The sequence below is a fragment of the Strongylocentrotus purpuratus genome, unplaced genomic scaffold, assembly GCF_000002235.5.
Source record: "Strongylocentrotus purpuratus isolate Spur 01 unplaced genomic scaffold, Spur_5.0 spur5_contig_844, whole genome shotgun sequence".
Lineage (NCBI taxonomy): Eukaryota > Metazoa > Echinodermata > Echinoidea > Camarodonta > Strongylocentrotidae > Strongylocentrotus > Strongylocentrotus purpuratus.
In genome coordinates this window covers 167,501-190,566 of record NW_022145551.1, presented here as the reverse complement: position 1 = coordinate 190,566, position 23,066 = coordinate 167,501, and the positions used below count along the sequence as shown (strand labels likewise).

Here is a 23,066-nt window from a genome sequence, read left to right as displayed (position 1 = left end):
AAGAGATAACACACAGTGATTGAATTTTGTTTAAAAAAATGAATCAGTTTAATATACACCTACATAATCAATGAATAAAGTTTGGTTAACAGGTAAGCAGGGAATAATATGCTTAAATCTATTCCACAATCATAGAGGAAAAGATCGTTCGAAACAAGGAGAAAAAAGGGCTGGAGGGAAGTGAAAAGGAGAGGCATAGAGACTAGAGAGGGAAAATACAGACAGCACAGGTCCTAACCAGGAACAGTATAAGAGAGAGACAGAGGTTGAGAAAGGGAGAGAAAGAGAGAGAGAGAGAGAGATATGAGAAAATGCTGAGGATGATACATAACGGATATATGGAAAATAAGTCTCAAAGTTATCAAAGTTTGAAAGCTGACATCGTTACATTTTGTGAATCTCAAATCGGTGAATGTTGATCATTGCAAACTTAAATAGCAAAACGTTTCCTATTAATTGTTGTACATAAAATATCACAAATGGTTTCACAAACGGTTTCACAGATACATTCACCAGTTACAGTGTTACTTGTCCCTCGGGGATTGTACAACCGGGAGGGTAAGGGATTCTCAGCCTATTTGGGAATACGGGAATATCTATCTAAGTGGGTCGCTTTTTTGCACACAAAAAAAGAAGAAAAACAAATCAGATATGATTTTGTGTTAAGAAACCCTAAAAATTGCCCCACTTTTAGATCTTAGCCTTATTCATTTGATATTATGAGCCGCGCACTCCCCCCCCCCCCCCCCCCAATTGTATTTTTCAATATGCCCCCAAGCTGTACAGGAGGAGGGCACCAGCTCGGCAGTCGTATACGTCTGTTCATGTAGTACATCAAGCCCGATGCCCCCATGCACACTCAGTATCCCCGCAATGAACCAACAGTCTCAACTAATAAAATTAAAGTTCTTGCTTGCTTGGTACCTCTTCAGGAAAGTTCGTTGTGTGCAGAAGTAAATGTGAGGTTTTTCAAAGTGCAATATTCAATGTTCAATGTTCAACAATGATTACGTTCTCAATACCAAATGCTTTTAAAATTTACCAATAGAGGGCGCAATTAATTTTGTCATACGCTTACGGTGAGTAATCAATTTTTTTTTTTTTAATTTGACGCTGTCGTATAAAGGTAATAATGAGATGGCGTGCTTTCGTTTTGGGCGAGCATGCACAAACGGGTCCAATACCTAGTTTACCGTCGCCCAAAACGAAAGCACATATACTACATCAGTCACGCCAACACCAGACCGACTACAGGCTGACACCAGACCGAAAAAAACAATCACGAATGGCCAAAAATTGGTCGGTTTGGATTCCGTGTGTAGTGGGCTCGGCAGTGTGTCCGAATTTTAAGCACATTTTTTGACAAAAGGTTCACATAACTAAATAGATTGCCAGAGGCTTTCTGATAAAGCAACAACTAATGTAAATAAACTGTATTCCATCCACAGGGATTCTATTATTCGTTGCAGGTGAATGAAATGGTATTCATGATATGGAGCGACATACAAATTAACAGAACTTTTCCAAAAATGTTCTTAACACTTTCCGAAAGAGGACGCGGTGATTGTTTTGTCAGACGGTGAGTGAGCAGATCTTTTCCGGAAGCTGTCGTATAAAAGCATGTCAAGGTTTACTTTGCGACCATGTTTATTTAAAGGAAGGGGTAGCGGTAGGACTGGTCACGGCTTTATTGAAGATAAGTGACGTCAATTTTTCTCTTGCCATTTTTTCTTCTGATTCTGCATTTGGTTGGAGCTTGAAATCACTCAAAGCATGCTCGTTCAGGGGAGGGATTATGCTTCTTGATGGTGTGTACTGCGAGGGGGTTGAGGTCCTAGCAGAGTCAATATCTGAAACTGTTGTCTTCCGTCGTTTAGATGGATAAGGAAGGTTCTCAGAAGGTGAGGTCTCTACAACCTGACCTGCATGTATAACGCTACGGAGATTGGCAGAGCCAATTTTTCATCATCTAGAAGGGAGGCATTCCGATCTCTCCAGACTTGGCACACTTCAAAGTTTGGACATTGGCTATCTCCTATGAGGTTTGTAGTACTACTTGCCAACTTGTTGTATAGTAGGATATCAAACCCGGTGGCATCCTGTAACAGCTGAAGCGGTTCCACACCTAGAAAACAGGTTCCAAATTCCTTGTACCTGTACAAGAATCGGCCTTTGCTTCCCAGGCGAAAAATCTGGACTGGACACTTTGCCGCGATTGCCACAGCAGATGCCTCTACTTCTGCAGGTGTGGTACTTTCTTTCTTCAGAAACTCAACACGAGCAGTCATGTCCAGGCACTCCATTGGGAGGAGCCCACCGACTTCATCCATAAAGGCATCAAGCTTGTTGTCTGAGATGATATTGACGAGCTCCACTTTGTAACATTGACTAAGGACCATCTCCAGTTCTTCGTCGAAGGTGGATGTCGGAACTCCATTACTGTCTCGTTGGCAATTACGTAACGTAGGATCATTCCTACATGCGAGCACCTTGTCCAAATTCTTGTAGTCGTGCGGCAGCTTGATAGCCTTCAAAGTGCCACAATCTTGAGGACTTGCGGAGGGCTGCAAGAAACATAATATCTCCAAAATCAACATTTTGGGTTGGCTGAGGGAAAATTTGGTAGCTCGTCCCGTGAACGCTCCTAGGTTTGCCATCTGCAGATACAACTGCACGTGGAGATCCCTTGTCTACATTGTCCACAGATGCAGAAGCAAATGCAGATGCATCACGCTTCCTCCGCGTGGTAGGTAAGTCTGTCATTATAGCAGCATTCTTATGGGCATCAAGTGTTGTCCTTGACGATGCTATTCCCAACCTAATTGGGCAGCTTTAGACAAAACATGGTTGCTTGAAGTACTCTCAGGATCCATCTTCTCTGGCACGGATGATGTTGATGTTGCTTCCGCTGTCTTATTAGTCAATTGTTCGTACAAGACAGTATGAAGCATGGATGTAACATCAGAGCCTTTCCACATCACCATGGTTCCCTGTAACTTAATTCTGGATGTCACACATATCAGATGATGACCATATGCTACAATAAGGTCAAGCATCATCGACTGGTTTGTCTTCGAATTTGGCCCAAGTTCTTGTGTCCGACATTCACTTTCAGTTTCTTGCCAGTATTGATGGTACTTCTTCTGGATTTCTTTCAGCAAAACTGCTCTGTTATTCAGGAACTTTCGACCAGTGAATACAACAGCTTTAGCTGATGCATAGGTGTCCAAGTCCTCATCCTTTGTGGTTTCTGCCATCTCTTCGTAAGAAGTGACAATTTCCTTTAGATCTTGATCCGTTGAGGCAGTCTTCAGTTTCTGGTGACGAAAAATCTCTCGCCTACACTGATTGTAGCATACAGCACATACAACACTCTTGTCCATCAGAGAGGAATGAATTCCAATTTCTTTATTTAAGTCATTTATGACATCTGGCTTTGGACACTTTCTTTTCCTTCCGCGGATCAAATGTTGGCATTTGCTACACCTTACTTTCCTGGAGTCAATCAGCTTCCTGTAATGGCCTTGACACAGCGAAAGTGAAGATGGGACCTCTGTTTGAGTCGCTTCCTGGAGATTAAATGTCGCGACAACTCGAGACCACTCTTCTTGCGTTTCTGTGCAGCTATCTTCGTCGCAAAGTTGATACCTCGAAAGAAAGCAGGGAGGACGCTGCTTCTTCCTTGATTTCTTGATATGTCCCTTCATACTCTGCCGAATTTCAATACGACATCTGTTACATAGGCAGCAATCACTACCGAGACCAAAGTCTTTCAGAAGAGTGTCTTTATCATTCTCCTCCCAGTTCACAATATGAACAAAAGATGTAAGCTCAACCTCTGCCTTTTTGCCACAGTATGTACATTCAGTACATTTCCTGCACGGATGGGCGATTCGAGCAAGCGAATGACGCCCCATGATGTCATCAGCCTGAACTCCTACACACAAGTAAAAATAAAACTATCTTCTTGGTATGAATAACAAATCATGCGGATAATAACCTCAAAGGGATAGGGTATCTTTGCTATTTATGATTCAGTTTTACACCACTTTCGGATTCCTTCACCATAAAATCACCATCCAAACTGAAGAACACTGGTAGCCAATGCTGACATAAAGGGAGTGCCATTCTGCAATAAAATAGAAGAACAAACAATAATGAAATGAAATCCAAATATATTTTAAGGCAAATAAAGAAAAAAAGGGAAACTGAACAGGATTTATTTTTCACATTCATGTGACTACATTATTATCAGCTCTAACATTAGACTGCATAACTTACTGAAATTAATCTAACACAGACATTAATAAAGTATTATATGATCAAGACCCAGATTACAGAAAGAACTTCAAAAATGACCTCAAATGGATCTCACACAGTTAGGCATCATAAATGATAATTGGGTCAAATTTGATAGATGCATGACAAACTTCAAGACAGTGTGTCTTTCAGCAGTGGCGCAATGAGCCGATTTTCAGGGGGGGGGGGGGTAATTGAGTTGAAGTGTTGGATACGGTGCATGATTACTTGACAACAACAAAAATTAACATTTTTGAATTTTTGAATAAATGATTCTGTTACAGATTTGGTAGGTAATTTTATATTAATTTCTCTAATTAAAAGAAAAAATAGGTTACCACCAGAATGACCTTCGAAAGGAGGTGCAATATTTGAGGAAATTATTGCAAATCATGATATTGAAAAATGCAATACAATAATGAGGATTTAACTCCAAAAGTGCCTTTTTCGTGAAAAATTGGGGTTGTTTCAATGTTCAATGAGGTCAAGTTCAGCAATAACAGAAGCACTTAGCAATAGCAAAATATTAAAGGTGTAGACCAGTTTTAGAAACGCCCCCCTCTAAAAATATAAAATGGAAGCTCTTATTACTAACCATGTGAAAGAAAATGTTTTGACTAATACGTGATGATACAAATTTTGCAGGGAAACTGCCTACTGATTGATATATTTGGTAAATTATCATATCGATCTGGCCTGGATAGATATCATGAATGCACTTCAACATTGAACATTTGGGCATATATTTCTGTTTTTTTGCGAATTTAGTTTGAAGTATTGCCATCTAAACCTCTGAAGGTAATATTTAAACAATATTGCACCCAAAACCCTTAAACCGCAATTTTACCACTACTGGTCTTTATCTTTAAGATCTAAAAATGATTGTTTCCACGTTCATCAGATTGAACGTAAAATTACTTTAGGAATATAAGATCTAAAGCTCCTGATGACTTACATCTTACATGTTTAATAAAACAAGTCTCTCCTTCATTTTGATAGTTGGACACTGGATTGAAAAAAAGTAGTGTCACCAGGTATTGTTAGAGAAATTTTTTTTCAAAAAGATTTGACATCACCAAGGAACATTGCCTTTACTTTTATAGTGGTGATGAAAAATATGCCTACAACACATAAGGCCTAAAATAAAAACTTGTTTTATTGCCCTTTGCGACCGACCCAAAAATCTGAAAATCTACGGTCGGCATTTAAAAAAAAAAAAAAAAATTAAATTAATTAATAAAATAACATGTATTTTGTATGATTAAATGGGATATAAATGCATAAAATCAAATTATTCCAAAATTCTCACTCGTGCAAACCATGGATAATTATGAGATGAAAAAGATATCAATGGAATGATCACGATGTATTAAAGCACTAAAAAAACAGAAATATCAGCCAAAAGAGGGCGGGGAAAACAGAAGAAAAAGACAACAATAAAATTCAAATCTGAAAAATGTCAGCCCAAAGAGGGAGACAAAAAAAAAGTTAAAAAAAAAAAATATATTTCCAACCGACCAACCCATGTTTTGGCACCTAAAGGGCAATACAACATCTTTTTTTTTGTAGACCTAACAGTACATCGTACCTAGTGACATGGAGAACAATCTGCTTGCGCACTAAGGTTGGTGAACACTCCACAGAGCCGCGGTGGGATGTAAAATCTGTGATCGCTCTGAAGACTGACCCGACAGCTTCAGTACTGAATGACAGAAAGGACAAATATTTCAAGCAATTATTGAGAATTACATGTATGGATACATGCAAGTGTTGATCAAGTCATGAGTGATATACCTTCTATAACTTTGATTTCAGAGAGTCTAACAAAATATTAGATCAACATATTTAATATTGTTTCTGACAAAATGAATAGGAAATACAAATTAAAATGTATGACAGGACAAGAGAACTAGTAGTACAGTTACCTAGTTAAACAAAATTGCTGATTCAGCTTTGTCTCTGAGTTGACACAATTGTGATCTATTGCAAATCTTTGGCAGGAGAAATTTTCTCAAATGCAAAAGAAACAAAAGGAGAAGCCTTTTCAGCTTTCTTTGTAGTATACTACAAATTTCATGTCTGAAGTGTGGTTTTTACACAAAGCGGGACGTTTGGCTTGAGAAGTTTGCACAATGCGGGGGATTTTTATTATGCCCAGCTTGAGGGCGGGAGGAAGGGCATGGTAGCGGGAGTCTCCATCCACGACAAAGTTGGAACGGCGGGAGAGTCGATGCCATGACGTGAGACTCCCACCAAGTAAGGGAGGGTTAAGGGAGGGTTGACAGCCTGTCTTAACATAGTACTTTGGTAGACTAAGTAATAGAAAAGAAACAATTTTGTATTCAAGAATTTCCACATGAAATATATACGTCCTTGCATAAATTACCAAAGCACAAGGTCACATCAAGTTAGACTGGCCACACTCGGCTTGGCAGTTGCCGCCATGCAGCGTCGGCCGTTCTTCGATGCTCGAGCAATATGTATGATAGGAGTTAAGACAGCTGCCAAGTAGGTTGAGAAGTGGAGCTGGAGGTTAATTCAGATGAGCACAAGGCAACACGAAGGTTCTATGGCCCTGTGCCTACCTAAAAAGTGAAGAATGAAAATTTAAAAATTGTTTTGGATTTAAAGTGAAAGCAGGCACACTGTAGATCGAGTACTAAAACTACCATGCCTATGGCATTTTCATTGATAAAGTTTAACTTCAGTAGGAATTAAGATGAGGTGTCGTCTATTACTACAGCTGCACACCTGTCCACGTCACGAGGATCTAGATATATACATATGCACTTGACTTGACTCTCGGCAATGTCTAGACCGATCGTTTCTGTCTTTTTCATTCGTTCGCCTCTGATTTGGTTAGGGTCGGCTCCTCTCCCTTCCCAAATCAGAGGCGAGCCGCGAACGAACAAAAAAGACAGAAGTGATCGGTCTACACATTGCCGAGACTTGTGAATCATTGCTGTGTAACCTCACTCACTGCATGTATGCAAGACAAACAGAACTTTGTTTGTTAGTCCTGGCTCATTTTACCTGATTGAGGTGTCGTATAAACATGATAAATATAATTAAAAGGGCAGAAAATGAATTTTCTAAAAAATGTGATTTTCTCTTTGTAAGTCAGATAAGAGTCTATGGTCTTTCTTTTTGGTACCCTCTCTTCAAATTGTTTTTATTCACTCATCATGCTCATGCGTGAAATATGCATCATTATCATACGAGTTGTATCAAATTAGGAATCAGTCTGAGTCAGACTCAGAGCACTCCAGCAAAGCATAGAGAGTCAATGCTAATCGGATTGACCTCGATCTAGCACTGCATGCTTGCTGTGAGGCGGATATTATTAGACCTATACACAAATATACACACCACACAATATTGCGTAGACTCTACACAATCATGTCGATGCAGCTGTAAGCAAAGTTTGACACTGGACTTACAATTTGAATTTTTAAATTATTCTTTTTAACATCAGTAAGTTAAAAAAAATGTATTTTACTGCTATTACTATTAGGTGTCATTAATTGTCACTAAAGTACCGATTTTTAGTGAAATCATTTGAGTTTTGTACAGTGGTGTTTGAAATGTTGAGAATCAAAAGCACAGCTTTTACTACACAGCCAGGATCGATAGTGATGCTCTATGTGCGACTCAGAGTACTGTCAGCAGGTCAGAGAATCTAGCTTTACAATAATACAAATAACGACTTTTAACGTTGGTGAAGTAGGCCTAGATCTAGGGTCTACAGTTAACCCTGAGTATACCGACACAACCGAAAGAGAAATGTATCATTCATTAATTATAATAATTGTGATTAAGTTATGATGAAACATCGATAATTCTCGGTTTCGTTTTTCTGGGACACTAACTGCTAACAAAGTAACAGCTAGCAAGCAGCCAGGCATTTAACTCCAGGGAGCTCCCCGTGCCCTCGGGGCGGAGCTCCCTGGAGTTACCAGGGCCATATGAATTGCAAATTCGACGCAGAATTGCCAGTTTTTTTTTAGCAAAACGAAAACCTATTTTTCATGACAGTGCGTGGAAAATGAATATCAAAAATCAAGTTATGGAAACAATTTGCTTAATGTAATGTGAAAATGCGCCTCACCTTTCTTTAGAAGATTTTACAGAGATTCACTCGGCCTCGGTATAGATCTACATCGAAAACAGGCAGCGTTTCAAAACATACCGGTACCGCGGTACGCGGTACGTTCACAGCTAGCCCGTTGAAACACGTGTGATTGTTATTGTAGTCGATGATTCTGCCAGGCTTTGGTGTGAGAGGGCGTCCTGCTCTCTCTCTTCTGCAGCTCTACGCTTTTGCCCAGTTTAGTTGTATGATTCACAAATTTTCTGAATATTTTATATTCATAATTATTGATTCTCATATAAATAATTTATCAAAATTCACCTTTTCCATGATTTAACTGAAAAAATATCTCTATATTAGTGCATCTACACAAAAACATATTATTATCAATATAACTTGGATGCTGGTGTGAGGAAATAATATTCTTAGGGGCAAATGAGAAATTTATATTATCAATATAAATCAATATTATCAATATTATCATAGTGAGGCAATGACGTCACAGACTCATGAGTGAGTTGCCAATTTGTCTTGTCACGGTGATTTTCAAAGTTTGTCATGTCATTAAAAATTTATAACTTTGTCTTTCTTTTTATAGTTATCTGATTTTGCTCAAACTTTTTTTTACATTGGTTTGTCTGATTTTTCTGCTTTTATTATAAGTAAGTTATTTTTGGAGTTGACTTTGCCTTTAATCGGCTGCCTTATTTTATTTTATTTTATTCAAACTTCGTATATAGACTTTATGTCCATCATCTCTATGATGCCTTACTGAGCCGACCTGTACTATAGTGTACAGGATGGATTAGTCCACCCTGTAAGGACAGGTGGTCATCTCATCAAATCAGCTATCATAATTAACGTAAGAAAAAGAGGATCATGGGGGACCAATGGTCACCGATTAGGCAGTGTTTGTTATATAGAGGGCGCAAGTAGCTATTAAGTAGGCCTAGAGCAGTGGGCCTTAAGTAAAGGCATGGAAGGCACAAGAATAAGAACGCCACAAACATGCTCTTTTCCCCTTACAATTCGTTATTTCTTGCAGTATAGGCCTACCTTTTATATAAAGGCTGAAATGATTGAGCTGTTTTCTTTTTTTCCAAGTAGTTTTTTTAGGTTAGGATTCGTCACATTGAGTCAGCGATACGATTCCTCTGTCTTTCATATATATTTAGGGCATGATAACATTAATGTTCAAACGTTTCAAAAATATGACAATTGTCGCAAAGGCCAATATCATGCCTTTTCATTGAGTAATTGTAATAAATTAAGTCTACACTTGCCAAGGCGGAATTGGTGTAAATTCTTTCATCCTTCCAAACAAAAAAACCTTTTATCATATTACACGTATGTTTTACTGTTATAGAGATATCTGCCTTTCTCGGCAGTTGCCCATAATTTCTGCCACACAATTTTATAAAAATCATCCATATCCCTCAAAGATTCTTGTCTGTTTTTATTGACAAAATATTGTTTTTTGAAGCCGCTTGTCAATTAGTTAGAGCATATGCCTCCTCATTGCCTGCTAGGCCACAATGTGCTTGAACCCATTCGAAAATTACTTCTATTCCAAATAGATTAATTGCCATAAATATTGTTCATAATATATCTCGACTATATTTCTCAATTACTTACTTACTTACTGCCCATTATGCCTCCTGGCACATAGGGCAGCAACAAAAGTCTTCCACTCCTTGCGATCCTGGGCCAGTCTTTGGATGGTATCCCATGTGTGGTTCAGGTCTTTAATCTCTCCTTCCACAGTTCTTCGCCAAGTGGTTTTAGGACGTCCTCAATGCTTCTATTTAAAGCCGACTTAGAATCAAATAAAATTACTACAGCTTTTGGGAAATGCTCCTCCACCCATTCTTAAGCCAATAGATCGCTGCTTGTTCAGCCCTTGCAATATTAACTTATTTTCAGTTTCGGGATATAAAAAGCTAAACCTGTACTTCAACCTATAGAAGCATCTGTATAGATTCTAAGAAAATGTAACCATTTCTTTGATACTTGGTTGGCATATATTCTTGATTCTGTTGTAGATGAAAATCTCTTACTAACTTATATGATCTTTAATAACCGTAGAAACATTTGGTTTTTATATTGCCAAAAGGGTCTTCTTAGAACACAGTCCACTTGTTTTTCGATTTCATTATCTATTTATTTCCTGTAGTTCTCTTTATAAAAGGGCATTCGCCTTTTTTCCCTGAAAATATTTCGTATTGCCAACATGGCACTAATATTCGTTTCGTGGAAGGTGTTTCTTTTGCAGCCCGTAAGTAGAAATTGTATTTATCTACAACATGCTCAAGTTCTTCGTAGTTGTAAGGGAAATTCATTGTATTCCACTTGTAGAGCTTTCAAAGATGTGCGATGTGCAGCACCTGTGCTAATTTTAAGAGCTTGGAATATGGTATCGAATCCAGTTTCTTTTTCAGATTGTCACTAGCTCCATCATATACCTCACAACCGTAGTCCAATACTGATCGGATTAGACCTTTATTATACTAATTATAAAATATCGGATTTCTGGCCCCAATTGGTGCCCGCTGGGTATTTTAGAAGGTTAAGTTTTTTTTACATGTGCTTTGACCAAGTTAGTTTGGAGTCATATCATATTTCTAAAAACGTATGTTCTTTACGTGGTGGGATTATTTCCTCATATTATATTCTAGATTCTGCAAGACTCTTGGGGATACTCTTGTAGTGTATAATGTTTGCTTGCTCGTCTACGATTTTGGACCCATTATTGATTAGAATCAGTGAAAAATGCTAATGAAATTATGAAAAGTAAACAGCAAAAAATTCGCAGGAATTTGGTCATTAATAGTTAACAAGGTACACGACCCTCCCATTAAGTTCTTTAAATATAAACATTAGTTTTAATCCATTGGTTCCCCCATCACACCCGCACCCCCCCCCCCCTTATCAAAATAAAACAATAATATCTGGTGCCATCATCTGATGACGACTGATGTCAGCTACCCCATCCATTTTTGTTTTAACATACCACCATTACCGCCTTCCATGAAGCTCCGGCGATATACATTAACTATATAGGACCCCAAACATGTGCATCCTTGGGACCCAACTCTGTTTCAATTTCCCGCCCGACTTGATATGGCTCGTTCCCACAAACTCTCCGGCAAGTGGCATCAGTCATACAGAACGGCCAAAAAAACCCACAAGATGGAGAGAGAGAGAAAAAGAGAGAGAGAGGGAGAGAGAAGAGAGAAAGAGAGAGAGAGAGAGAGAAAGAGAGAGAGAGAAAGAGAGAGAAAGAGAGAGAGGAGAGAAAGAGAGAGAGAGAAAGAGAGAGAAAGAGAGAGGAGAGAGAAAGAGAGAGAGAGAGAGGAGAGAGAAAGAGAGAGAGAGAAGACAGAGAGAGAGAGAGGAGAGAGAAAGAGAGAGAGAGAGAGGAGAGAGAAAGAGAGAGAGAGATGACAGAGAGAGAGAGAGGAGAGAGAAAGAGAGAGAGAGATGACAGAGAGAGAGAGAGAGAGAGAAAGAGAGAGAGAGGAGAGAGAAAGAGAGAGAGAGATGACAGAGAGAGAGAGAGAGAATGACAGAGCGAGAGAAAAGGAAAGAAATATAATATAAATATAATAGGGAGAGACAGAGAGGGGGGAGGGGCAGAGAGATAATGGAGCAGGGTTTTTAAGGAGAGAGGAGGGAGGGTGTATAAGGAAGACAGTAAGAGAGTTGGAATGTCAAGTCTGACAGAAAATGAGCGTTATACAAAAACTCACCATTATTATCATTATTATTATTTTAATTTGTAATCAATGAGTGTGTGAACAGATTGTCCTTCCGCTGGTACCGGTGAACGTGACCCTACATTATTGGACGTATGCTGGTCCAAGTCGAAAGCTTAGCTCTCTACCTACGTCAGGAAATTTGCAACGATCATCATAGTAATAAAAATAAATCAAACGGCGGGAATAGATTCTTTGATATGTAACATTTTTCCTTCCAAAACAATATCGAGCCCTTTCAAAATATAGGCTGTATTATGGCTCAAGTCACTAACGAAAATGTAACCCGAATTAAGAACGCAAACTATATGAAACATGATTTAGTAAAAAAATTCTTCATGTCACTAATCGTATTTTATATTAGAACATGTGTATCTGTAGTACTCGTTATCAACTACATGTTTTCAATTTCCTCTTCGACCAAGCAAGTACAACTTCGATTCTACAAGAAATTAAAGAATGTATAACTTTTTCCTCGTTTTGTTCGATACATAATCATATATATTGAAACATACACTATATAATTATATAGACTCATCTCCCTTTCCCGGCTACATTGTTCTGCGGTACAAGGAAATATTGGACGAAACAAACAAAAGCGAAGCAACAATGAGAAGGTCATTTCCGAGACTGAGATAATGGAATTTCCTGTCATATATTCCTGGTTCACTGTTATTAACTTCCATTATCACAGCTATTGGAATAGTAAAGACCGGACATGATAGGGTATGTATATTATGTGTAAAATAGTGTATAAAGGAATAGTCTGTGTATCGTGTATGGTTGTGTGTTGTGAATAGAATGCAACGTATACCGCGAACGGTTCATTACGTGTCTGCGTGTGTTTCGGAACGACCGTTCTGCGCATTTCAGTACAGCAGAAACGGGTCATTCCAATCGTAGAATTTGCGTTTCTCGACCGTTTCACGACTCCATTTCTGTTCCATAAGCAAGCCTGATAACTCACGATGGCTGAAGTGGAATTTTCGGAGGAGATTCGCGACCGAATTCTCTACCACTGGTCGGAATTGGGTGACCGGCCGAAAATCATTTGGACACGGTTGCAGGAAGAAGGTTTCAATGTTGATTTTAATACCGTGCAGGCGCTAATGCGATGCGAAGACGAAGAGGCGACCGGGAGTGGAACGATAGCGGAACACGAGAATGAGGAGAGCCGGAACGACGGGGCTAGCGTTTCGCCATACCCCGAAGGGAATTCTCCCGCCTCTACGGAATCGCCTGCGAGCGTTCGACCCCACTCACGACGTGGAAAAAACAGAGAGGGTAAAATAGTCGTCCCTCAAAACAGACGTACCAAGTTAACACCAGACGTGCTCAATTTAATCGAGAAAATCCTCGACACCGATGGAAATATTTACTCCCTCGCAGCTCTCCAAGCGGCTTTACTTATCAAGGGCGTTAAGATATCGAAAACGACGACTTTCAGGGCGCTTGAAAAATTAGGTAGGAGCATTGTTGTGAAGAAGATGAACTTCGCTAACAGAGTCGACATGGCCCCCGTACCGGAGAGTCTGCGAAAGAACACCCCGGCCTCGAAGAACACCCATTTCGCTCCTAACTTTGGAGCGCGCAGTACTACTTTTACACCAGATGGCAAACGTAGACACCACACGTTAACTATACGCGAGATGGAATCGCTCGAATCGCAGTCCCATGACAAAAAAGACCACCGTGAACTCGTTCCGATGACCACGGCGCCTGTGTCGACGTCCACTTCGACCAGCGTTTCGACAGCCACGGGAGCTGGGGCTCGAATTGAGACAGGGTCAGCGGGACCGGTGCTGGTTTTGCCCCCGAAGAAGGCGGCGACTGCGTCTTCATCGACGTTGAAGTTGGTGCTCGGCCACGGAGGGATGACGTCGTACACGTCGGCGCCTCTCGACGAGGAATCCATAGATGGCCACGATGGTGAGGAGGGAGCGAATAAACCCGACAAGATGGAAACCCAGGTGAGAATTTTGTTTGGAATGCAATGATGTCGATGATGATGATGATGACGATGATGATGATGATTATGATGATGGTGATGGTGATGATGATGATGATGGTGATGATGATGAAGGTGATGATGATGAAGGTGATGATGATGATGATGATGATAATTGTGGCGGTGGTGGTGATGATGTTGATGATAGTAATGCTAAGTATAACGACACCAACAACAGGAGTGTTTGATAATAATAATAATAATAATAATAATAATAATGATACAATTGCAGTAATAATGATAATGATGATGATAATAATAATAATAATGATATAATCAATACTACAATAATGATAGTAATAATAATAATAGATAAATTAATAGTCCTAATAATGATTATGGTGATGTTGATAATAACGATGATGAAAAGTATAATACATGTATTTTTTATATTATAAGAGTAATAATGATAGTAGTAATGATGATGATGAAAACAATATTATGTCATCATCTTGTATAAAGAGGGACACAACTTGTATCTGATGTTGTAATTGTATTTCTTATTTAATTTTAAAAAAAAACAAGTTTTATTAGAAGACGGATATCAGTAGATATCGGAATTTTAAAAAGAAAGCAAGAAAGGTTAGAGTAATAGAATTAATAATACGACGTTGAAAAGAACACGTGCTTTCAAAGTTTCAGTGAAGCGAAGCGAATATGCTACTTTCTGAATATCAATATTGCGCCATGCAAAAGAAAATTGAGATGAACATTGTTTACTTTTACAAAGCCCTTCTCTCTTTAAAATGTTTGAAGAAGATCAATCTAAAATGTTGAAATATTTGAAGGGAAATTATATGTAAGGGCTTAGACAAAAACGTGTTTCGAAGTGATGATTTTTTTTGTGAAGAGCACCCGCCATCGGTACGTAGAAAATGAATGAACGTGAAGTTAAATGCCTTGCCATTTTATCTAGGCTTACTTGAAAATTGTATTTTGTACAATTTTTTATGGGTATTTATGATTATCGAAATGGATAGTTTGATAAGGGTATGAAATAGAATTTCTATTTCTGCATGTGGAAGTGGCCAGTAAAATGTAAACGAATTGTAAAAAGGGTAATTTCGCCTAAACTATAATAGACCATGTTAATGTATATATTAATGCCCAGGTCTTTTAAATGCCTTGTTACAAACTATCTCATTTCATTTGAATTTAAATTTGAATCATCACTATAGGACCCCATGAAAGAAATATCATAAACCGGTCTACATGTACGACAACCACGATGGCTTGTCCTATACCTAACAACAACTAGTATGCAATTTGCATTCTGATTATTGAAATACAGTTAATTTATTTGTAAGAGGTAAATGAAATAGTTTGTAACGAGGCACTTAATAAAGACGTAATGTATTAAATTAGATTATATGACGAAAATGGTTTCTTACGATTTACAATAAATTCGTGCAATAAGAAGCACGTGTGCCCTTAAAGAGAAGGTGTGAGGTTTTTTTTTTTTTTTGGGGGGGGGGGCTAGAGGTGAAAAATAATTTGTGAACGTTTTCATTGTTAAATGCAAATGCGGAAGAACATTAGAGAGAAAAAAAATCCTGAAAAGCATGGCTCTTCAAATGCCTTAATATTCTAAATATGACAAGTAACAGCTTTAATATGTGGGCCCCGTTTTTTATGCCACATGATTGTGTAGTCCAATATACATCTGTCTGTGTACAGTGCTTGTTTCTTTTACCAAGACTGGGCCAAATTTCTTATCATTTTGATGATTTCGGAACCTTGCAGTACACATAATATATAACTTACAGACAGTATACAATGTATATGCAATATGCTACATGATCAACCTTTTCTGATCGATTCCACACCGTTTCTTTCACATTTCACAATGCAATCGCATTACAAGGGCCCCATTTCACGAAACCTGTCATCAGTGACAGAATGACCTTTTTTTGTTATAAGCTACTGAAATCCTTGCTTCTGATTGGTTATCAGCAGATTTTTCACTGATTTTTGTCATTTGTCATTGAAAAAAAGGCTTTGTGAAAGGGGCTCCAGAACTAAACTTTGTCTTAATGAGGAGGAAATAAATGAACAATGCACGCATCTATCGGAGAGTAAAACTATAGTAATAGGATATGTTCATATACGTTTACATAAAACCAGTGAAAGTCTCTGATACAACTTAGCCAAGTGCACGTATACAAGCAAAGCCACATTCTAAGAAGTCGGTATCCATGTGTATTGCATCATAATAGGCCATTTTCGCAATGTAACTACATTTAAGTGCCTCATTTTTAATTTATTCATTCACCTGTTACGAATAATTGTATTTCAAAATCAGAATGCAAACTGCGTATTTTATATGCTGTTAGGTATAGGGCAAGCCAATTTGTTTGTCTTGCCTAGCAACAGCTACTGTATGCAATTCGCATTTGGGAAAGGCAGAAAGGAGGGATTCCTTATAATGAAAGCCTACTCCTGAAACACACACATACAGGAAAAAAAAGAAACAGAACAAAAAAAAAAGAAAAAAAGTATTGCTTGAAATAAAGTAGACATTTTACCACCAAGTCACACCAAGGTCTATGGGATAATACATGCAGTCACGTGTGACACAGTGTGAGAGTGTCTACTTTATTCCAAGCAATACTGTCACTATGAATATGACTGACAAAGAAAGCGGACAAAATATACAGTTCCTCAGGTAGACAAAGGAACATCCCTTCACTGCTATTATGTAAAAATGTGTAGAACGGGTGTCACATGCATATTCACCTTTTTACATAATAGCAGTGAAGGGATGTTCCTTTGTCTACCTGAGGAACTGTATATTTTGTCCGCTTTCTTTGTCCGCCATATTCATAGTGTGTATGACTCCAGCAAGAGGGTGCAACAATTTTGGGTTTTGGGTAAGCGCCCGAATAGTGTCAAATTCCCATGAAATCCCACTACTACAAGCCTTTAAGTTCGTCGACATGCCGATAGGAGTGCAGTTTACAAAATCTCCTCCTCCCCTTTCCTTTTCTTCACATTCTCCCATATTTTCCACCGATATAGTCACCAGACACCGCAATGCAATAAGTACCTCAATATCATATTTCAAAATATTGATGTCGCAATACATTTCAAAACTATAACCTTTATGTAAGTCTTTATTATTAACCGAATGACTATATACGCCATTGAATTTCTATCGATTGATTTCATTTTTATTTCTCTTAATTTTCTTGATTTCACAATGAAAAATCCATTAACATGTAATGTATTTGATCTTAACGAGTTACCAAAATATTGGAACGTGCTACCAAAGTACTTGTCTTGCCCCTATAGTTTGTCAAATTAAAGATTTCTATTAAAAAACATCTTAAATAGGAGTAATCACATTCATACCTGTATATTTCGGATGTACAGCATTATATAGCAAGTCTTTAGTGATGGCATTTGTCCTGTCGAGTATTTTTGAATTGTGGTTTTATTTCATATTTTCTACTTTCCCCCTTTTTTTCTCGGGGGGGGGGGGGGGGCGGGCGGAGCGTTAACAATCTGGCCAATTGCTCATGTGACTCTTCAGTGGCCGGTAATATTGCAACTCCATCTCGCTTACTAATATTATGACTGACCGTATATATTCACTTTAACAACCAGTGACTAAGCAAATAAAAGCGTCCCTTCACAACAACATTCGTTAATACCCAGAGAAATGATTGTATAAGCTGCAATATCCGAGTGTAAAGTTTGTGGTAGGTGACCGGGTCCTTACGGGAGCACCAAATAAAGTTAGTATCAATCCTTCTCTTTCTATGTCATGATGATGTCTTGAATAGGGCATTGGAAGATTTATTTTCTTTCAACAAGGATCGTTGGGAATTCGTCCGATTTCCATTGGGACCTATATCATTTTAAGAGAGAACTCATTATGCCCTAGTATGCTATACCCAAATGCAACTCACCTATCAAAACTTATCATACCTTTCACCAACAATTATGTTTTTAAGATGAAGCATAAAGGCCGCGAGCTAATTTATCTTAGGTTGCGAAAATTGCTCTAGACATTAATTAAAAACCCTTTTTTTGTATGAGAGAACAACATTATGCCCTATACCCAAAAGCAACTCACCTATCAAAACTTATACCTTTCACCAATCTTGATGGTTTGAAGATGAAGCATATAATAATTATAGGCCGTGAGCTCATTTAACTTTGGTTGCGAACATTTCTCTAGAGATTAATTAAAAAACATGATGTTATCCTTGTTTGATCATTCAGTTACATACATGTCGTAACTGCAAGTCCGATTTGATTCGAGAGGTTTGTTAAAGGTAAAGACCAGTATTGGAAACGCCCCAATTTCAAAAAATGAAATGGAAGCTCTCATTACCAATCATGTGAAAGAATATGTTTTGACTAATACATGATGATACAAAATTTGCCAGGAAACCGCCTACTAATTCATATATTTGGTAAATTTGTTTCTCTCATGGTCTGTGAGAGATATAGGGTAGTCCCATATACATCTTTCTGTGTATAGTGCTTGTAACTTTACGAAGAATGGGCCGAATTTCTTATCATTTTGATGATTCCAGAACCTTGCAGATGCTAGATGCTAGATGATCAACCTTTTTCTGATCGATTCCACAACGTTTCTTTCACAATGCAATCGCATGACCATAACTGGTCTTTACCTTAAATGTTTTTGTCTTGATGTTAATTATTTCCCTTAACATTCGCCGTAAGCTCACCATCATTTTCTTCTTTTTTAGCTTCTTATACGCTTTAATTTAAATCAGGAGAGACAAGTGTGATATTGCCCAATGTTGTCGCTTCCTACATGAAGATCATTTCGAAGTTTGAACCCACATCATTTGTATGTTATCATTGATGAGTATTTAGCGACTTACTTTATAAACGGATTCGATCAATATTTATTCACAGAAAAAGAAAAGATCAAAAAAATTATTCACAGCGATCGTGTGGTCCGCAAAATCAAACGTAGTTACTGGTCTCGGACAGGAACTATGGTGACATTCGTAAACTCCATAAACCACTCATATCCGATGCAAACTGGTTTTGTTTCCTTTTATGTAGTGTATCTCTAACAAACATCAGTTTATCTACTCTATTTTATGAGCCCTTCCAGTCCATTTTACATTTAGACTTGCAATTTCTATTTTGATGGCCTACACTGAGGCGTGTAGTAGCCCTCGCCCCCATGCATCCTCTAGACATTATTTTTATGTTTTTCAATTCACCTTAGTTTTTTTATTCACAACGGGATCGAGGGACTGGACCCCAACCCTTTTCAATTTGTTTGTGCGTTCGTTCGTTTGTTTGGTTGTACGTTTTTGTTCGTCTGTTTGCTCTTATTAGTTTTGCAGGGTGCATTAGTTTGATGGTCGGTGCATACCATACTATTCAGTTCGACTATCTTTTATACATCGACATGATTGTGAATAAGATAATTTCAAGGCAGAGTATAGATGCATAATCATTTTTCAAATCTGAATACGTTTTCTAGCGAGAGAGAGAAAGAAAGAGAGTAGGAGAGGAGGAGAAGAGATAGAGAAAGAGAGACAGAGACAGACAAAGAAAGAAAGAGAGAGAGAGAGTGAGGATGGAGGGAGAGAGAAATAGACATTGTTGACGAAATGGCAGTATCCCTGCAAGATTAAAAATACAGTTCATTTTTCAGTGTAGATGCATTATCAAATTTTTCAAATCTGAATAAGTTTTCTAGAGAGAGAAAGAAAGAGGGCAAGAGCGGAGGAGAAAAGATATGGAAAGAGAGATAGAGACAGACAAAGAAAGATAGATATATATATATATATATAGAGATAGAGAGAGAGAGAGAGAGAGAGAGAGGAGAGAGAGGAGAGAGGGGGGGGGGGGGGGGAGGGAGAGAGAAAAGAATGTTGACGAAATGTAAGTCTGTTCATTTTTCATGTTTTTAAAGATAAAAATAGATTAAATCATGGAAATAATAAAAACCAATTGAAATCATTGCAACAACCATGTTGGCGTTCTGTAAATGATTTATGTCGGAGGAGGGGCGTGGTCATGAACTGTTGCGTAAGTAGCTTCAAGCACCATAGATTATGTCTCTTTTAACCATATCAATAAATCTACTTACATGGCTTATGATGTCATGGTTACGTCACACTCGCTATCATCAACGTCGTCGAAACATGATATTCACTATCTTAGAATCATTATCATCGCTTTATGTCAGCGACCCTTCCACCCACCCCTACAATAATTACTCTCAGTATCACTTGGTAAGAATAGAGCTTAGCGGCTATTTAGGTAACACCTCACTTGCCAAACGACGGCTCCGTGAAACATTTTGAGGTGACAAGAACGGAGAACGGTAGGAGTTGGGTTTTAGGCTAGGTTTAGTAGGTCCGTGGTTTAGGGTTAGGATAAGGAATGTTGGGTATTAGTTTTCGGTCCAGTGTTGAAGTTAAGAATTCGTTTTGTTTTATTTATTACAATACTGTGATTTAAAAAAAAAAACCTGTTTCAGCCGCAAGGCTGTTTTTCAGCAAGTCCGTATACAAGAGAAGACAACATTACACATAATATCATCAGTATGGTTCCCTGGTTGTTTATATTCAGACAGAATGTGCTTGTAGTGATGTACATGTAAAGAAACCATCATCTTACCATTTTTGATGCGCTCTGAGAAGCAAATCGTATCCATTCTATCGTATCCAATTTATTGTAATTTTCTTTTTTGTATGTATGTTTCAGGAGTTATTCTTGATTGCTGTTTGTTCAGACAGGGCCCCTTGGAAGAGCGATATTCTTTATCAAAAGGACTACCCTGTTTAATGAAGACTAACATAAATAAATTGATACATCTTCACTTATATTTGCTCTGTATCACCTTTACAGGCCTCACGTAATTATGTTCTAATAAAATTGAATTAGTATTATCATTCTTAGTTAGCTATCATTAGTATATACATATCCATCATGCATTGGCGATAAGGTGCTTCTTTATTACCGCGGTAAACCATTTTCGCCTTTACGACACCTGGGTCGAGGAAGGCAATCGCAGATACAATGCTTTGTCGAAGGACATAAGCGCTGGACAAGAAATCTAAATTTCCAATCCCTAGATTGAAATTCATGTAGAACAACAATTTTGCTTCGATGCTCCTATTCTAATAACCCCCTTCCCCTTAAACTAGTTTACCCATGGCGTAGAGTGCTTAGTCGAGCCGGAGACGGGGGGGGGGGGCACTGCTTTTCGATCAAACGCAGCGCACGGGAGCAGCCAGGCAGAGCGAGGAGGGTCTTGAAAGGAATATGGTCACCTTGCTGTGCACCCCCTGTCCCCACCACTCCCACCTCCCTCTTTACCTCTCTACTTTCGCCTTTCGATTGGAGGGAGGGGGCGGGGTGCCCCTCTTGGTGGCCTCCCTGCACCCTCTATTATCGATGCATGACATTTGGTAGTCTCTACTCTTCATCTGAGACTTCTAAAAAGAAAAGAAAAAGAAGATGAAAGGCAAAAAAAGACACCACCGTTTGAGGTTCGTTCGTGGTAACTTGAGACAACGCCCCGGGTTCATTTCGTCAAAAATAAGCGTAGGGTTTTGGAAATGAGTTTAAGGTTAGGTCTATGGTTAGGCCTTATGATTGGTATGAGCATGGACCTACTAGTACTATCAAAGAGTAGTAGGTCCATGGTACGAGGTTATATTATTTGGTCCAGGGATGAAGTTGGGAATTCGGTAAGTGTAGCTCATAGGAATCTGACTACGGAGCAACATTTCTACCCAACATGAGCCGAGCATCCACCTCAATCGCTAAACAGTCTTCATTTCTTGCTGGCAGTATTAACCTGGTTCGCCCCTCTCTAACAGTCTGCCCATAACGAAACTCTGGTTTCGAGTCGCTTCATCTTCGATATAACGAGAGGTCTCAAAACCAGCCCCCTGGGAGGAGGGATCAGACCACGTTCAGAAACCGAGAGAGAAACCATCATTATCAAAATTCTTGTCCAACTCCAAGTTTGATGACACATCAACCAACAAGTCCACGATGGCGGTCGTTGGTTACTTGGGAGATTAGGAGCGGGGAGGGTAAACTTGGGGCTCCATCTCGGTCGTCCAATCTCTCTGGAATTCATCTTGAGATTTTTAACCCCCTTTCCCTCTTCTCCTTCTTTCCTTAGGGATTCGGTTTATGTTTTCCCCTCAAGAATTAAGATTTAAGTGCTTTCCCAATGTCTTCGTTGTAATCTTATTAATGGCGTAGCGTTATTAGTTTGGGCTCTTCCACGGGGGGGGGGGGGGGGGGTGGGAAGGCTGGTCTGGTTAGATGGTTGAAGTGCGAGTGAGTGCATGGATCAAGAAAGAGGGGGAAAGTTTGGGAAGAGGGGTATAAATATCTCCCCCCCCCCCCTCTCTCTCTCTCTCTCTCTTTTTCCCTCTCACCAATTCACTCTCTTTCCTTTTTGTTTCTCTCTCCCTCTTTCTCTCTCACTCATTCAATCTTTTTCACTCTCTTTCTCTCCTCCCCTTTCCATCTCCACCTTTCTCCCCCTCTCCCTCTCCCACTCACTCTCTCAAGTGCATAACCAACAAACGAATTATGTGATCTTGTTCATACCGAGGTAGAACCCTAGATAACAGTTGTCAATTAAACACATTTTGTAAAGAACAACAACATGACATTTAATAAATAACTTTTATTTACAGAATGATAACATTCACCGTCATCTCCCTGTTACCATTGGAGATTGCCCCCCAAGCAGATCGGTACAGTCATAGTATTAGTAAGATGGAAGATTTCACTTTGTATACCTCCCCTTCAAACAAAACTTATTTTGTTCATTTCCTCGCTTCCAATACATTTAGGCTTTGCGTCTTTTACAAACTTTATCTGCTATCCGATCGCTGTCATGGGTGTTCGTGTGTTATTGTAGATTTCCTTTCTTGACAAGATG

At 38.8% G+C, this 23,066-nt stretch overlaps 2 protein-coding genes across 3 annotated transcripts in view; one reads left to right on the top strand and one right to left on the bottom strand.

Moving 5' to 3' along the window:
* Positions 1 to 19: 19 nt before the first annotated feature.
* LOC100888924 lies at positions 20 to 8,487 on the bottom strand. Of its 2 annotated transcripts, XM_030990602.1 has the most exons (4): positions 8,408 to 8,487; positions 6,686 to 6,884; positions 5,888 to 6,001; positions 20 to 4,129 (listed from the first exon to the last, which is right to left on the bottom strand). In XM_030990602.1, the coding sequence occupies exon 4, from the start codon at positions 3,915 to 3,917 to the stop codon at positions 2,808 to 2,810; it is 1,110 nt and encodes a 369-aa protein (XP_030846462.1). In that variant the 5' UTR covers positions 3,918 to 4,129; positions 5,888 to 6,001; positions 6,686 to 6,884; positions 8,408 to 8,487; the 3' UTR covers positions 20 to 2,807. The 2 variants fall into 2 exon arrangements, with proteins under 2 accessions (XP_030846462.1, XP_030846469.1); XM_030990609.1 differs by lacking the exon at positions 6,686 to 6,884 and having other exon boundaries at positions 8,408 to 8,452.
* Positions 8,488 to 12,909: 4,422 nt separating this feature from the next.
* LOC115926112 overlaps positions 12,910 to 23,066 on the top strand; it is a 25,073-nt gene continuing 14,916 nt past the window's right edge. The window contains exon 1 of the mRNA XM_030990597.1: positions 12,910 to 14,114. Coding sequence (XP_030846457.1) covers positions 13,113 to 14,114 — 1,002 coding nt within the window. The 5' untranslated portion in view covers positions 12,910 to 13,112. The remainder of the gene's footprint in view (positions 14,115 to 23,066) is intronic.